The 17,179-nt window shown below is 52.6% G+C and overlaps 6 protein-coding genes across 6 annotated transcripts; 4 read left to right on the plus strand and 2 right to left on the minus strand.

Moving 5' to 3' along the window:
• Positions 1 to 721: 721 nt before the first annotated feature.
• On the plus strand, positions 722 to 2,469 carry J4E88_007976 (uncharacterized protein; the record flags this gene model as incomplete). Its single annotated transcript, XM_049401590.1, has 2 exons — positions 722 to 1,169; positions 1,289 to 2,469. 2 exons carry the CDS (start codon positions 722 to 724, stop codon positions 2,467 to 2,469), a joined length of 1,629 nt encoding a protein of 542 aa, XP_049252663.1.
• A 3,295-nt stretch (positions 2,470 to 5,764) lies between these two features.
• Positions 5,765 to 6,188, plus strand: J4E88_007977 (uncharacterized protein; the record flags this gene model as incomplete). Its single annotated transcript, XM_049401591.1, has 2 exons — positions 5,765 to 6,042; positions 6,092 to 6,188. 2 exons carry the CDS (start codon positions 5,765 to 5,767, stop codon positions 6,186 to 6,188), a joined length of 375 nt encoding a protein of 124 aa, XP_049252664.1.
• Positions 6,189 to 7,363: 1,175 nt separating this feature from the next.
• On the plus strand, positions 7,364 to 7,844 carry J4E88_007978 (uncharacterized protein; the record flags this gene model as incomplete). The annotated part of the gene is made up of 2 exons (XM_049401592.1): positions 7,364 to 7,517; positions 7,582 to 7,844. The coding sequence occupies 2 exons, from the start codon at positions 7,364 to 7,366 to the stop codon at positions 7,842 to 7,844; spliced, it is 417 nt and encodes a 138-aa protein (XP_049252665.1).
• Positions 7,845 to 8,334: 490 nt separating this feature from the next.
• Positions 8,335 to 8,816, minus strand: J4E88_007979 (uncharacterized protein; the record flags this gene model as incomplete). The annotated part of the gene is made up of 2 exons (XM_049401593.1): positions 8,335 to 8,363; positions 8,564 to 8,816. The coding sequence occupies 2 exons, from the start codon at positions 8,814 to 8,816 to the stop codon at positions 8,335 to 8,337; spliced, it is 282 nt and encodes a 93-aa protein (XP_049252666.1).
• Positions 8,817 to 9,795: 979 nt separating this feature from the next.
• On the minus strand, positions 9,796 to 12,895 carry J4E88_007980 (uncharacterized protein; the record flags this gene model as incomplete). Its single annotated transcript, XM_049401594.1, has 2 exons — positions 9,796 to 12,610; positions 12,660 to 12,895. The coding sequence occupies 2 exons, from the start codon at positions 12,893 to 12,895 to the stop codon at positions 9,796 to 9,798; spliced, it is 3,051 nt and encodes a 1,016-aa protein (XP_049252667.1).
• A 1,677-nt stretch (positions 12,896 to 14,572) lies between these two features.
• Positions 14,573 to 15,754, plus strand: J4E88_007981 (uncharacterized protein; the record flags this gene model as incomplete). Its single annotated transcript, XM_049401595.1, has 1 exon — positions 14,573 to 15,754. The coding sequence occupies one exon, from the start codon at positions 14,573 to 14,575 to the stop codon at positions 15,752 to 15,754; it is 1,182 nt and encodes a 393-aa protein (XP_049252668.1).
• Between the last annotated feature and the right edge of the window lie 1,425 nt (positions 15,755 to 17,179).

Here is a 17,179-nt window from a genome sequence, read left to right on the forward strand (position 1 = left end):
GCGTATACTTTCAAGACGTCTGGTTTTGAGAAGAACGTGATAGGAACGGACTCCCAACGAGAAATTGCCGAGGATGACTGTTCAGGTGTCGCCAAGACGTCGCACTTGTCGTACGAGAACGCCACCAAAACGAATTCTGACTTGTGCAACCACCCCTCTGCATCGCGCAACCATCACCAACGAGCCGTATTGCTGGCTTTCTCGACCTGGTTCCCGTTCAGAACCGCTGCAGCGTTTATACAGCAAAATCGTTCGTGTTTGGCGCTTCATCATGCTCAGTAAGAGTCGGAGTCACCTTTTCAATAAAGGCAAGGGCAGTGCAAGGTCTTTAATCCTTCAGGCGCCCTGTTTACCCCTGCAGAAAATGAGTCTGCAACGAGCCGCATGGACCCAAAGATAGACGGCTCAATGTCGCTAAACGTCTAGATCTTCCGCGGGATTGGCTGACTCGCTTGGCAAGAACAGCATGATTGGTTGAAAGAGACGGAGCTTGGAAGAGGCGCAGGGCTGCATCAATCGCTTAAGGGGAAACGAGATGTGCCTGCATGCTTCGCACGACCGGTGAGCTAGCCATGTAGTTGTCTGGGTCGGCGGCGCGGTGCTTGATGGTGCTTAAGATGAGGGCGTGGCCCTGACGGCTGGAGACAGCCCTACAACTTTACTAATATCTAATTTTCGCGTTTCGCGACCCACGATCGTTACTTTCTCAGCGGATAGCAATATGGCTGCCCGATTCGCCCTCGTAGCGATCGCTAATGCCGCCATTGCGAGCGCGCAGTTCTTGGATGATGACTACACTACCACTCGTTATACTTCAGCATACTGGACCTACACCTACGCTCAAGCGGAGGTTGCCACACAAAGCCTGTACACATATTATGACGACACCGTCGCTACCGAGACTTACACTGAGTACCGCACTATCAAGGATGGAGTCACTCCTACGATCGCACCGTACTCGACGTCCACAGCCCTCGGCTACTACGACGATCTTGAGGTCGTATACGCGTATTACACAACTAGTGCGGTGGCCGAATCTGATCTTGTGCCTGAGTATGATTACTACGCGACTTCCCCTTCGGCGACGGCGACGACCACCGAGACAGTCAGGGATATCGAATTCAGCATGCCAGTAACGATGACGGCACCTGCCTCATGCCCCACACCATGTAAGTACTACGTTCTCTCTTCGAATCTCTTCGACACTGACTTTGACTGCCTGTAGTTACCATAACAACATCCGCCTCTGTATACGTCCCAACTCAGGTTACTGCGCAACTTTCACCAGCTTCGATTGAAACATCCTCTGCCACTGCCTACTCCGGCACCCTTTACCTTTGGGAGACATGGTACCTTTCCGAGAGCGCGGCGCCTTTCACGTCAACGTCGGACTACTACTACTCTGTCTATATGGCGGATTGTAGTACACCTCCGGGATCGTACAACACTCACACCTCGTCGTCTGGCGGCTCAAATCGCGGCAGCTCAGACAACAACGACAGTGACAGCGACAGCTCATACGACAGTTGCTACTACTATTACTGTAGATCTCGTGTGATTACATGGATCATCATCATTGCATGCATAATCCCCGGGCTCTTCCTACTTGGATTTCTCGAGTCTTGGTTCTGGTTCCGTCGCCTCATGCTCGGTAAGAGTGCCATGCGTTTTGGTACGGTCTGTTGGATTCTCATGTCCCTCTGGGTACTTTGCTTCACTCGTATGCAAGATCGCCGAAGTGCTGGAGACCAGAAGATGTTGGCTGAAAGGTGGAAGAACATGGGTAGCGGAGCGGCTTTTAAGGCATGGTGGAAGTGGGGATTCCGCCACAGGTATCCTGAGGAGTTGCTGGGTCAGTTTAGCAAGACTACCGTCGGCTTCGTACCGCCGGGTCAGCCACTGTACCCGGCCATGGCTCAAACACCCGGTGCTTCCCAGCCTATGGTCCCTGGTCAAGTTTACTACTACGGCCCTCCGCCTCCGGGCTGGGTCGTGTCACCGAACGGAGGATTCGTCCCACCTCAAGGCTACACGTACCCACCTCCTCAGCAAGCTGGCTACTACGGCGATATGACCAAGGCTGGACCGGTGGTGTCTCAATCTCCCGTTTCGGCAGTGGGCTACCCACAACCGCAGCAGCAGTTGGGCAATGTCTCTCCTATGGCACCTCAGGTCCCCCAGGCTGCGCATACTGCTCCTCAGAACGGCTCTCATACCCCTACGCCATATGGCGCCCCACCGAACGTGGGTACAATGCCATCACAAGCACCACCTCGAAGCCCCTCACCCGAGGGTCCATCACCTCCACTTCCACCTCGACCTGTGGCTGAGGGGGCGCCACAGATACCACCTGTGAACGTAAGCGATGCAACAACGACAGATGATGTAGCAAAAGCCGAGCCCGTCGCACCAGCTACTGCTCCCCCTCCACCGAAGAACGATCCCAACGACCGAAGTTTGTATGAGTAGGCTTATTAGTCAACTTGATGTAATGAGACTCAATGAGTCAAGACAGTAGACCACGTTGGTCATGGGAAAAAAGTAGTCGCAGTTTAGCATAGTTCTCCTTGAGCGTTTCGCGTACAGATACCCCAGCTCGGAGTTTCTTCTCTTAAGTCATTCACGGAATGACGATAATATATACCGTCGTATCGTCATTGCCAAACACGTCTTTCTACTTCTTGTCATGTGCTCTCTCTAGTCATGGTATGTTGTTCGGAGTCATTTTGTCGAGCTTGGCCATGCACAGTCAACCAGCAGGATGATACATCGCGCATATAAGATCACTACACATTCTAGGCGTAACAATCACCTTCTCTGAATCCTTGATATGGCGCCTCAAGTTCAAGAACATCACACGAGCAGCCGCTTCAAGCGTCGTGGACGGAATGTCAGCCCCGTTGTCTCGGAGCGAGGAAAGCGTGGTGCTGGCACGAGCTTCAGTAACGCGTCGAGTGTTTCCGCAGCCTCCGGGGCGGAGACAAGCTCCGAATTCACTCGAATCAACGACGAGGACAACAAGTCTCCATCCGATTCCCTAACAAAGCGAGAAAGAAGGCTGGAAAGCCTCATAAAAGGTTTGCAGTCACTGTCAAGTGTTCCTAGTACCCGCTGACGAAACGGAAGATTACTACCGGCGCTGTTTCCGTAAAGAGTGCGAGGATCGACCCATCTATATCGAGTTTTTTATCGATCCACGCGATACATCCCACCCGCAAGTAAAAGCCGCGCTTGTACTTGGACCCGGGGACTTCGCAATCCCAAGGGATGATACGATGAGCGAGGGTTCATACGAGGAGACGAAAGAGAAGGCATTGAGGCAGCTTGGAACGTTCATTCGACAAGACGCGGCTGAACTGAAGCGGTCCAACATGTGGAGGGAAATATCATGGGGGACGAAGACATCCGAGATAGGCTTGGCTTGTTGGTCCTGGTTTGGAAAAGGATGACTGGCTAGGCCAGCCATGGCGAAGCTCTGAACTCATCATGCTGCGTCTTCGAACGCTGAGACACTCATCGTTTTGGGTATCTTATTTCCACCCACTCAATGATGACTGTTAGATTACTCAAGAATGTTCAAAGCGGTTACCACTACTGAAATTCACAAAGTTCGTAAGTCACCTAACACTGAACAGCCCGAAGAGTCATTACTAGATATGGCTCACACTGGATTTGGGTACAAATTGCATCCAATGCCGTAGTACATTGTGATGCCGACGAAATCGCATACACTTACCGCAAATCGAACAACACACCGACCTACCGCAGATGAATGAGGCATCCACTCCAGCCACAGCCGCTAATATCGCAGCAATACGGGCGGTAGAGGACAAAATCAAGCATTCAGCACAACCTTCCAAGCAACCAGAGATCCATCGCACATATGGCGATCGATTTCCCCTTCCCCAGCGAGCAGTGTTGTGCGACCCAACCTCGGGACGTCAATCCCTTGACGATGACAGAGTAAAAATCAACGTCGCTATCGAAAAGCACGATAGACTTCAGGGTTACTTTATACCTGAGAACCTGGACTCGTCAGAGCGCGAACTTTGTACTCGCATCAAAGGTAAGGTCTCCCTTCCCAACCTTTCTTCACTTACATGTGTTGACAAAGTTTCTTCTACGAGCAGAGAAGTTCAGAGCTCTCGATCTGAGCAAACACAACGGTCTTCATGTCTATATCCGTTTCCGGGAAGAAGCTGCTCCTGAAGGCAAGGAAAAAGAGGTGGTAGCTTTACTTCTAGTAGCAGGCGGTGGGAGGAAAACACCAAAGGAAGAGATGTGGAGCAAGCCTTCTAAGGATGCTTCGAAAGCTTTGAAGAACCTGCAGTTTAGAGTTAACGATAGGGGTAGAAGGGTGACATCCCCTGCAAATGCAGTGGGCTGTACAAAGATCTGGCGAAGAAAGGTACTCAGGCTTGTCGCTCGAAAGAAGTCACGATAATTTGAGCAACGAGAATAGTGGTTGTATGTGGGATTCACGACATACAGCAGTTAAAGTGCACTACGTGTCACTTGCGATAAGTCTAATATCATCTTTCTCTTGCTGTCATGTCTTGTGCCAAAGACGTGAGTCAACGGGGGTTAGGGAACTTCTTCGTATCAGGGGGCTAGAACCGGTACTCAACACTCTTGAACCGCCTTATCTACATCTTCATCTTCGCTCGACAGATATGCATCTCTCAGTCTCAACACGTCAGCGATCGATAACGTCATCGTCAATGACCCATTCTGAGTGTTGTGCGTTGACACTACCTAGGTAGGCTGTGGCTCCGACGGCAGGTAGTTCGGAAGCGTCCTAAGCCTAAGTCCTATCGGCCGATCCGGGAAGCCTGCATCCGGATGGACCCGACGTGCGCTGTTAGTGTTCGGCGATCCTAATGATCGGCTACCTACTTTACAGTCCGTGCGCAGCCAACGAGCCATTCGTATTCCACTGCATCGTGAATCGTCTCAACTCCAACGCGGCATACTTTGACAACCACGGGTCTAATTCGAGCCATTAGATACACAGGGTCGCGTAACTACAGGATGCGAGCGCAAGGTTATAGTTATACAAATCACGTAAAGCATACCTAGGTAAGATCAAGCGAACAACCTGCCAACGTCTACCTCTGCTACTACATGCGCGCGGCTGGGGCTCTATAAGGTTGCGGTACACTCTCTTCTACAACCTGTGTTACGCTTGCTTACAGGGCTAGGGGTTCTTCAATGTGTCCTAACGGCACTCCGACCGCTTGTCCGAGCTGACCAGTTTACTTTTTACCACGCGCCAAGGCTGGCTAGAGCTACTCTCCTAATCGCGGCGATGTTTGCTTTTGATCGTGCCGCCTGTCCGAAAGTAGCACCGGCCCACAGTACTGTCAAAAGAGGATGGCTCAACTCGAGGAAGCGGACAGCACTGTTTTAGCTGACAGTAGCCCTGGCACCCACAATGGTCTCTTATAGGTATGCAAGGTGAGCTTCTAAGCTAGACGCTGTCAGATAGACGTTGTTAGACAGATCCTACATGTAGAGCAATACTAGTACTGTCGCTGGCATATACAGCTGCCACACTAGCTGTCGCTACACTCTCATGCATATAGGTGTACAGCTTCGGGCACTAAGACATGCAGCAAATGACATAATCGGTAGAAGCATTGACGCCTCATCTAATAGTCACTATGACATGTCCCTCAGAGATAGACACCAGATTTCCACATATAAATCGGTTGCTGTCGAGTATCTCGTACTTTTTTTACTACGAGATCCTAAGGCTGCAACTATGTCATTGACAATTTACATCATCGCCATCAACGGCGGCCACGTCGTCGAAGCCGACAATGCCGGAAAGGAAATCAAGACCCAGAAAGCAACGGTGTCCAAGTCCCAGCAATGGGTGGTGGAGTGGAAGGGCGCAGGTAAATCTGACGAGTTCGCGCTTCGAAACGTCGCAACCGATGCCTATCTGGGGGCTCCCAAGGGTGTCAGTGGTACATATTGCACCACAAACGCAAAGCAGTTCTGGCGAGCTGAGCCTGGTCATGCGCCTGGATCTTTCTGGTAGGTTTTGACGTCGAACGATTTGCGTGCGCTTGCTTACAGTAAGCAGGTTAAAGAGTCTCGAGTTCGACGATGCATGCCTGTGCAACTCAGGCGCCAAGACCACCGCTAATAGCATCGTCTACATGTGGAAGAAAGATGTATGATGACATTTACGCCTACCGTTAATGATTAAGCGCTGACCGAATTATAGGAGGGTTGGGTCCAGTCTATGCTCTGGTATCTCAGGGATGTCAACGAGAAAAGCCCTTTTGGTCATGTTGCATAGTAGAAATTGGCCTGCCACAAGTGTATGGCAGCAGCGTTGGGAGCGATTTCTTTTGTCGAGGTGGGGCTTGGCTTGTTTGTGTATGTTTACCGGGTAGATCAAACTTATATAAATGCGCTTCAACGCAGGAACAAGATTTTTCATCCCGCTACGTATGGCGTTTACTACTACTACTATGAATATGTACACCAACACTGTCCCTCAAATCCACAATTACCCCCCAAACGCAGCTTGTGCCGGACTCAAGAGCCTTCAACCGGTTTGACATAAATTCCGGCAGAATCGTCAATTTCGTCCATAAGTCTGAATAACGCCATCCTCGCGTAAAGCTTCTCCGCTCCTGATGTAACAGTACGAGCCTTCTTAAATTTGCCCTTCTGTCCTTCCACTTCCACTTCCCTCTCGTATATGAGAGTAATTACATAAAATTTCTCTGAGCTTGGAGAGGGGTGTTCCATGACTGTCATGTGGTCGAATATCTTCTCGGGGTCGAAATCCTTATTGAGATGGACCATGGCCTCTGTAGCTGCGTTAGTGAACATGTGATTACTTATTGATAGCTATACTTGCTTTTGATCTTTTCGAACATCTGTGCACAACCCGTCGGCTTGAAGAGGTCGGATGCAGGGATGTCAGCGCCCTTTAACATATTCGGTCTACTGGGTGCTTCGGAGTTCTGGCTTGATGATGGGACCGATTCAGAATTTGAAGACATGTTGGAGTAGTAGAAGCGTTGTGCAGGAGTTTGTGTGTTTTGGAGGTATGGTGATGAAGAAGAATGCGACATAGACTCCCAGCTTTTGTAAGAAGCTTGAGTCTTGAACGTGGCTGACTCCACGAAGCACTCATCACTGCGAGGTTACTCACCAACTTCCTCAAGTCAGAGAGCATAACTCTTCCGCGTACTACCGTGACTCTTGCTATGTATAAGAGAGAGAGGAACATACGGTGGTCATGCGATGAGCCTTGTTCACCAAACCATCCTCCATATCTTATACACTCCTCTATTGTCTCTATCTATACTAAAGGGACCTAGCTTCAGCCCTCATCACAATGAGCAACAACGATGGCAACGGTGGTGTTACTCAGCAAAATGATGACAAGAAATCGATTGAGTATGACACGCCAGTCAAAGGAACTCCCACAAGACTCAAAGGTCTCGGCCTGATCAACGACAAGCAGATGGGAGAGATAAGGAAAGTCGATGGTACGTTCCAATTTCACTTCTGACTTTTATGATAATGGAAAGTTGACACCATCATCTGGTACAGAAAACATCAAAACACTGGTTCCCGACTACAGGGGAAATTGTACGAGGATCTGGATCGCGTACAAAAAGCCCCTGAAGCAAGGTATCGAACCGCAATGGAAGGCCAAAATCAACCTCCAGGACGAGGACGAGGACCGAATCGAGCCCAATGGGGAGAATGACAGACCAGTCAAGGGAAAGGGCGCGTCTTTGATGGAAGCTGTAAATGATGTGAATCGCGAACTGAAGAAAAGAATGCCGAAGGAAGACGTACCGAAGGCATAAGGCGGGCAATTTGTTGATGGTATGCTGGGCAAATTGGAGGAAGCGAAGAAAGTAGAGAATGCGAAATGCCTCAGCCCTCCGTCAACAGAGACGGGCTGAAGAGTGACAAAGATCGTACAGCTGTGCCTTAAGCTGACTATAGGTGTTAAAGAGCCACTGATCGCTACCGATAACGAATCTCTGTAACATTTGCCGACTCTTTGTTAGATCGTGCTGCCAACCATCACGTACGACTGGTTCTCGCCGAAGGCATCCTAAGATACACCGGAAATTTCCGTAAAAGAGTGCTCACAAGCATTGATGAAAACATAAGAAGCGACTAATGGCATATTGGATACCTTTAAATTCTCGAAAGGTCATATCAATCCTCCTACTCACACCAAGTAGAAGGAAATGTGCAGATAAGACATTATTCAGATGAACCACGAGACCATTCCGCACGAACAAAGATCAATGTTGGTTGGATTGAGCTGCCCCCCGCCTCGGGAGATTATTTCGGGTTACCATATGCCCATGAAGCTGCCATAGAGATTCGGTAGATGTTTTCTTATCCCCGCATGCGCAGTACTCGTTTGGCAGCGTAAGAGTAATCTTCTCTTTACCTCGCACGGTTTCCCATTCCCAGCCAGTAGCACGTTGGTATCTCGAATCGATAGCAAGCGCTAGGTCTACGATAAAGTTGTGTGAGTGCATCCTATGGTGAGCACGCGACGACTTACCTTCGATGTCCGCGACAATCCCCTGCTCGTCATCGTCAATATCCCGACCGTCAATACGGGTCGTAAAATCATAGTTGTTATTGGGCTCCGTCGCATTGATTTGCTCGCCAGTGTTTTGCTCGTCATTGTTTCCATCGCCCTTGGTTTGGTCGTCATCGTTATGGATGCCATTACTTTGCTCGCCATCGATTCGCGTGCCGATCGCGTGCGCACCATTGACTGACGGTTCGCTCGTGTTAGCGCCTCCGGACATGGCTGTCTTACTAGGAACGATATGTAGATGTGGGAATGTAGCCGCGCCAACAAGTAGGGGAGTCTGGTTTAGTTTTACCACTGAGATACCAGGAACGAAGATTTCTATACTGCTGATGACTCCCAGAAAAGAGATCTGAGCGTGGGAACATGTCATATCTCGATGACTTCTCTGGAGGTTAGTATACAGGAATGACTGTCATGACGCTGTAAGGAGTGACTGGATGCAGATACTCGGGGCCATCATGTCTGCGTAGTGGGGTAGAGGGAACGTCAGTAGCACCCATGGTGTGTACGGTGATAACAGTCATGGTACTCAGCCATCAAAGGGTCAAGGTACCTTCGAGACTATGAGTATTTGACCCTTCAGGTCACGGTCTGTGACTACACAAACATGACCTAGTCACTCACGCGTTGCTATGATCAGGGCAGCGCAGGGCTGGAGCGTGACTTACCAACATGTATGTGCGCAACCTTCCGCGTTTGGCTGCCGTGCCATGCCGTGACTCGTAGTCAAGCTCTACAGCGGGATCGACCATTGGCGATGACAATACTCGAGGAGTAGACGGGCGGTGTCATCATCTGGTGAAGCATGGCTGGAAGGACACTGGATGAACTAGACATATTCAGGTATTGGTATCTATCTTCGCGCTCAATATCAAGCAGCCAGCAGAACACTACAAAAAGTGCAAAAGAGGACGCACGAAGGCGCAAGAAGAGACCACAATCTACGCAAGCCAGATGCTATGCATGATAACACATAACATCGAGTCAAGTCAAGAAGAGAGAAGAGGGGAAAAAGAAAAAGTACTCCGACATGCCAGGCTCCAGCGTCCAGACATCGAGCTAAGAAGTGTGTGGGAAGGTCAAAGGAAAGAAAGAACTGCTTCCTCCACAAACGCAAAAAACATTATCGTACAAGCGCCATCAAGAAGCGTGAAAAAGGGGTATGGTGTGTATAGCGTTTCCATATTGTGCCATTAGTATCCGTACTGTCGTCTAGCCGTAGCGGCGCGTGGCCTACGTCCACCAGAACCGGGGCCGATGTCAATGCTCTGCAGCTCCAAGCTGAGTGCCATGTCCTCGTTCTGTGTGCCGTAGCCGCCGCCGTTCATGTCCATGGGTACCTTGGCGGGAATAGGCGGTGCCGCAACACTATGCCTCTGGGTACCACGTCGGTCGTAGCTAGGGCTGCTGCCGTAGCTGTTGGGGTTGTCGCGTTCGCGGAGGACCTGTCGGTCTGGCAGTTGGTACTGCGGTGGTGTGTCGTAGGCGGATACGGGGCGTTGGTCGCGCCTTGTGGGCCTGCTGCGTGCTGTTGGATTGGGAGGTGCGTTGTGCTGGCTCTGGCTTGCGAGGACCAGCGCACCTGCGTTCACAGGCTGATTGTAGTCGTTATTGAAATCGTGTCTCGTCGTGACTAAGGCGTTGCTGTTGTCAAAGTTCATGCTGGCGGCATGACGAATGCGCTCTCTGTCAGCACGCTCTCGTTGGTATCGTTCCTCGCGTTGCATGGCGGCCTCGAGGTCTCTGCTGCCATTAAGCTGAGCTCTTGTGCGAGGAGCCTTCTCCTTCACTGTGCCCTTCGGTACTGGTTCAGGCGCCCAGTTGTCGACGGGTAGATGGTCGGACGCATCGACAACCCTTCCGCTAAATGTAACAATCTGACCCTTGTCGTTGTACTCCATGCGACTGCCTGGCCGCTCGAGCTCATCGTCCGAAGGTATGGGAGACTTGCTCATCCGGGGATTGTAGACATCAAAACTGTCGGGACCGAATGCTACTCCAGACAGTCGTCGCTCACCCATATCTTCTCTGGAAGGCGGTGGGCGAGGTGAGACTGATTTACGCGTCGGCATACTTCTCGCAGGCAACCTAGACGAGCGATCGGTAGCCGGGTTAGGAGAGTGTCGTTCCATCTCAGGATTGGGAGAGTAGCGATCCATAATCGGGTTGGGCGAGTAGCGGTCCATTGCTGGGTTGGGAGAGTAGCGTGAGCTCACGTTAGGGCTTGTAGCACGCGGCTTGATGATCGGGCCAGCATCGTAAACTGGTGGAGACATCTGTCGAGGCTGCTCAGGCGGGTCATGGGGATAATAGTCGTTCGTTTGGTACGCGGAATGGTGAACCAGTTCCTGCGACTGAACGGGGTCTTCGTACTGAGTGATGGCCCGATACTCTGCAGGCTCAGAGTAATGGCGCAGTCTCGGTGGTGTCTCATACGATGGGGGCGCTTCGTAAGGTGGCGCTTCAATCTCCTGTCTTTGTGGGTTGAGCCCAGCGATGAGGGCACTCGGTAACGCCGGTGCTTCCTGTCGCAGGGTTTCTTGTCGTAGCGGGGATGGCACCATGTTGTCGCGAGACACTGGACGACTCGATGGCTGCGCCGGCATGCGAGGATGAGTGTAGCGTCGCTCTGCAGGTTGTCGGGGCGCGTAGTTATCGGCCTCGTATTGCTGGGGCGGCATATCGTAGCTGAACTGACGGGGCTCCTCGCGCGATCTGGCCGAGAAGCTCAGGGGCGCAGGGGCTTCTTCGCGGTAGCGCTCACGCTCAACGCTCTCTTGGTTGGGGTGAGGTAGCGTGCTGGCATTGCGCTTGTGCATTGGCGGCGGTGGTGGCATGTCGTCCTCGTCTTCGACCATAGGCTGCATGGCGCTGCGTCTGCGATGCGTGGGGCTCTCATCGTGTAGGGGAGGAGCCTCGATGAATCGTTGACCGTAGTATTGGTCGAGTGGAGGAGCTTCCTGAGCTTGCTCGCGGCTACGACTGCTTCGCAAGGGTGCAACCTGATAAGTCGGATCCTGGTACTGGTCTTGTGCGTATGACTGAGCTGGCTGCGGCGGGGGCTCAATTCGTTGAGGCTCAAACTGCTGATGCTGGAGTAGCTGTTGCTGCAGATACTCGATCTGCTTCTGCTGTTCCTGTAGTTTTTGCGATTGCGCCGGAGACTCATACGCGTGCTGCGTTGGCACAATTGGTGCCGAGTGAGAATGCACTGGCTCGGGGTGCTGCAGTGCCTGGCTCCTAGGAGATCGACCGTCTTCCTGCGACATCCTCCTCTGGTCTGAGTGCCGGACATGTTGTGGCAGAGGATCAATGGGCTTCACCTCGTATGGCTTGGGCGCGGCGTAAGACATGTCGAAGCTCTCTTCCCTTGGTAGGGGCATCCTCTGGGCTGATGAGCGCGGGTTTGGGGGTGTGCTGTAGGAGGTTTGCGGTACAGGGCGCTGAGGAGTGTTTTGGCTCGATGACGATGCGGGGTTTAGGGGGGACGCGTCTGGTATAGGCCTGCGGGAGGGCGTGTCGGCCGGGCTGCGCTGTGTTGGTGACGGCTCGGTTGCTGTTCTTTGGTGTCGCGGGGAGCCCAATTCCCGCGGGCCAGCCCTAACGCCCCGCAGTCCTCGGTGCTCAGGTGTGTGTACGGGGGATGGCGTCGCACCTGTGGGGTCGCTGGGTAGCGGGCGCCGCTTGACGGGTGCCATCTCTCGCGCTCCACCCACAGCAGCCTGTCCTTCGGGCTTGGTCGACTCTCTCCTCTTCTGCAGAACCGGCTTCTCGCTCTTCTCGCGGGTGTCGTAGTAGGTGATCTCCATGCGGATCTCGCCTGCGTACTTGCCCTTGCAATTGAGGCCCAGCCATTCGTCGCTCTGGCCTCCGCCGGGGGTGATGACGGAGTTGAGGTTCGCAAAGGCCTCGCCAATCAGCTCCGTCTTCTTGTCGTCATTGAAGACGGAGACCTTGAGGCGGTTGTAGTCGGGCGAGTCGTGGACGGTGAAGCGCAATTCCTGGTCCCTGCATATGTCAGTCGCGGCTGTTCGAAACTCGGTGAAGTCAAACATACCATCGCGGTGTCTGGCCGCCGCGTTTGTCCGTCTTGGTCTTTTTTGCTTCCTTGCCTAACCGGGCAGCGCAGTACGGATCCTGCTTGCCCATAGTCCTCTTGTTAGGCAGGTTGCGGGCGCGGTCCATGATGACAACCAGGGTGCCTATCACCGGCCCGTCGACCGTCATGTCGGAAAAGATGCCCGCAGCGTGAGCGCCGCCGAAGCTGGGGACGTTCATGGCCTTGGTCGCCATGCTGAGGGAGTCGCCCGGGTGCGGGACTCGCGGAGGGCAGGCGCGTCGAGCGAGAGGGTACGGTGGTGGGTGGCCGCGAGTGCAGCGTTGTTGGCGGAGATAAGGCGCATTCGCTGCAATGGCAGGACAGAGTACGTGGAGTCACAGCGAAAGAATGAGAAAAGCCAAAACAAAAGAGCGACGGTGCAGAAAGAGAGGTTTGGCGTGCTAGCAAGCGTGTTTGGGTGGATCGGGTTCGGCGGGTGTTGTTCTATTCCTATGTTACGCATCCTCATGTGGCTGGTTCCAGCCTCTCTGGCCCCCGCAAGCACCAATCACATGCCCTGAGCCACCATGTGGACCTACCACGCCTTTCCCCGGTCAGATCATTAAGGCTGAGAGGGTCGTCCCTTGCAGACGCGAGGTCTCAAGTTTCTTGTTTAGCTCCATTCTGCTGCGAACGCCTGTCGCGCTATTGTTTGCACTCCTTTGGGCTATGTCATATCCTGTGGCTGGGTCGCCGAGTGCTCCTCTTCGCCTCACTAACCACGACGCGTCTCGGCTGTGACGGGCCCTCCTGCATACAGACACGCGTAGGACAGATCTGTGATGCGTATACCCTCGTATTGCAGCCATTCTATTGCATTTCGTCCGGTTGTTATCACTCTACCCTGCGTCGGCTTGTCGCGATCCGACCTGTCAGATGCCCTCCACGCTCAACCATGCATCTCCAGAAAATGCACGTCTGCTGATATGTCGCTCATCTCTAAGCCTGGTTGTTCCATGCGCTGCGATTGTGCTACGCGCAGTCTATGCTTCCATTCGATACTCCTGTGTTGAGTTTGGCGGATGTTCCTATGGAGACGAGGGTAAGCTGGGATACCGTTGATCACCCCCGGGCCGGCGCCAATCGCGAGATCACCCCATTGCGATCCCACAGACCCAACGCAGGTCTGCGAAAGATGGCTGGTATCACCGAATCCAATTGACGCCCAATGCCAGCACCCCGATTCGTCCGGTATCAGGAAACATGCGGCAGTTGTCACTATTGTGGAGATTACGCGTGGGATGATATACATGGAGCTTGGTTGTAACAGATCCTTTGCGCAAGAGTCGACATGCGGAAGGCATCTAAGCTCGGTAAAGCTTATCTACAGATTCCCGAGGCTGGATCTATCAGCTCGTTGAGATCATGACATGTGAGCCGGTGCGGACCTGTTGAGTTGTCGCAAAATCCAGCTTTAAGACGATGTACCCTGCAATACAATTCGTGTAGCTAGTAACATGATGAATGCTTAATGAGTCCTGTAATACATATCTATGGTAGGTTTGGCTTCGGGAACCACTCTAGAGTGGATGTTGAGAGGATAGTGTTGGTCCGATGGCTGAAAATGATGCGTCTAACTTTTGGGCGGCGCGATGTACCACCCGTCAAACAAGCATAGCGACTTGCTACGAGGAAGGAGTCTACTGTGATGGAAAGGGTGTCCAGGTGAAGTTGTAGACACGTGACGCGCCTGCCAAACGCGCAGCCTGCTGACCACGCGCCCCCGCGTTTTCGCGACTGCATCGCGCTTGCGATGGCCTCGACGCCGACCGCCTCGCCACCATGACCATGCCTCCACCCACAGCGAATTGCGCCGAACACCACCTACCCGCCATATCGAACACATCGCACGCGCCGATGTTGCTCATACGATGCCGACCCATACGCCCTCCCCGCACCGCTTCCTAGCGCCAAATCCGCCTTCCACACAGAAGACGAAGAAACCACAATCTGGCCTACGCAATGTCCTCGCGATACAGACGCCGGCTTCCACGAAGAAGGCCCAGCCAAAGCCCGAGTTGCAGTTCAAGAAATTGACGCCTGCGAAGCGCTTTGTCTTTGCGCCGCTTCGTCAGACGCAAGAAGCCACCAAGGAGAGACGCGATGAGCCGCAGGAAGATGCATTTGCGCATGCTACACCACTCCCGAAGCTACGGAGGAAGTTCGAAAGAGTGGAAAGCATAGAGGAACCATCGCAATCAAGCCAATCAGAGGCGCAGGATGAATTACACGGCGAAGATGTTATGCAATCCATCGAAGGCGGGGACACGCAGCTTGGCCGCTGGGACAGACAAGGAGAAGACCAAGAAGACGACATGCTCTTCGAATCAGTCCAAACGAACAAGCGTCGTCGCATGTCCCCTGCAAGCTCGCCATCGCTCCAACGACCATCCGAGCCCTCCACACCAGCCCCCGTATCCAATGCGACTACGCACCGCTTCAAGGTCCCGCCGCCACGAACACCTGCGCCCTTCCCCAGTATCGCAGCGGTGACTTCCACACCAGCGAGTGCACCGCAACGTCCCCATTTCATACTCCCCGCGCTCCCGACCTCGCCCCCGAAGCCTTCTCGACCGCTGCCTGAGATCTTCTCTCCTTCGCGAAAGAACGGCAAATACATACCTAACGGCCTTGCCTCGACCGCCACAACCTGGATGATCGAGACGGCAAATACAGGGTTCGCGGCACAGGACAGGAGTGGTGCAGCCACTGGTCGTGACAGGGAAGACGGCGTGAAGCTGCGGATACGGGTCTCCAGTCTCTCGAGAGGCGAGAGTCGAAGCCGTAGCGCAGAAGAAGTAGAGTGCTATGCAGGTGGCGTCGTCTTTGCATGCGGCGATACTGAGGCTGGTATGTATAACGCTTCGAGAACGGAGAGTGTGGATGGAGGAGATACCCCGATGAGAGTCTTGCTAGCCGGCCAAGGTGGTGCTAGAAGCTCGGGAGGTGTGCTGGTAAAGACTGGGAGTGTGATCGGTATCCGCGCACCTATGTGGGACGTGGACGTTGGCGGGGAGAAGTGGACAGTGGCTGTGGACTGGGTGCTACTTTGAACTCGAGACGAATGCTTCTTTTACGATTATGACTGATGAACGATACCCACTTTCGCGGCGACATAGCGGATTCAAGGTCCACATATAAGTATATCTAATGTTTCTTACATGATTTCACGCACATTGTTCTATCAGAACACTCTTGGGTGAATGTTCTCCGTGTTCATAGACTTAGATGTAGTTTGCTAGCTGCGGCCAAATGGTTGCCTTGAGCCCACGTTGTGCTTGGTCACACATCGTGTTAGAACCATGGTTTGCTAACCAACTTCAACGACTCACAACACCTGGAAAGCCATTTCTTTTCCAGGACAGAAAATTTTAGTTATGGCAGTCTCCTTCACTTTCTCTTGGATATCCAGTCTTTCTAGTCATATTTCACTCGCCTGCAATCAACAAAATCCAACAGTCCTCCTTTAAAAGAATTTCCCTTTCGAAAGACACCGCATCAAAGCCAAAGCAATGTCTACCATCACCGCCCCATGTTGGGCCTGCGCCTATGCCGACGCGCAAGACCAAGCGAACTGTCTGGTCTGCTGTCCATCGTCTCCACCATCGCCGGCTACAACCCACTTGACCACCCCAATCACGGCAAAACAACAATGGTCCATGCCCACAATCAGCGCCTCAACACTGAAAAACACATGGAAGAGCTGCGGCTCCGAACTCACACAAGAATGGCGCGAAACCCTCGCCTGGATGAACGTGCTCAACCCAAAAAGACTCTACACACCACTAGAGGAAGCAAAGCCGTCCGATGAAAGGCAAAACCCTCCTACGATAGTGCTGAGCAACAGCGACTATTTCGAAAGTACACCCACTATTACGCTTACATCCGCATCACCCACTTCGCCGCCTACAATGAATCTGACGACTTGGCACACGCTGGAGCAGAGGGTTTGGTCGAAGACGGATGTGCATGTTACGACGATATCGCATAAATCTCATAAGAAGCACAAGGGGAAGAGGCGTGAGTGCGAAAAATGTAAGAGGGATCGAGAGGTGAATCGGGAATGGATGGCGGCTATGGGGATAGATGAAGAAGGAGTTCGTGGGCGTGGTGGGTGTATGTCGATTGGGAAAATGGTGAGAGATTTCTTGATCGTTAGGGGGTAGCTGCCCAGGTGTGCTCAATTGAAGTGGGCACGTGATGAGGGCAATAGATCAGAGAACACCTCATCAATTGATGGCGCTCGCAGCTAGACTTGTTTCGGCCTCGAAACGATATTATGGAATTCATCATAGGCGACTTATTGGTAACAGCTCAATCAAGAGAAATGAATACCCTACATCGGCTCCAAGTCCTCTAATCTCGTTCTTCTATCCCAGTGTACAAAGTAGTCTTTAGACCTGTTCAGCGCTTTCCTTATATGAGTTGATAGGACGCTTCGAGCATCCGTCGAATGAGACTGCCTGCCAAGTAAATCC

Source organism: Alternaria novae-zelandiae (assembly GCF_023758075.1).
Source record: "Alternaria novae-zelandiae strain BMP 2774 chromosome Unknown scaffold_17, whole genome shotgun sequence".
Classification (NCBI taxonomy): Eukaryota; Fungi; Ascomycota; class Dothideomycetes; order Pleosporales; family Pleosporaceae; genus Alternaria; species Alternaria novae-zelandiae.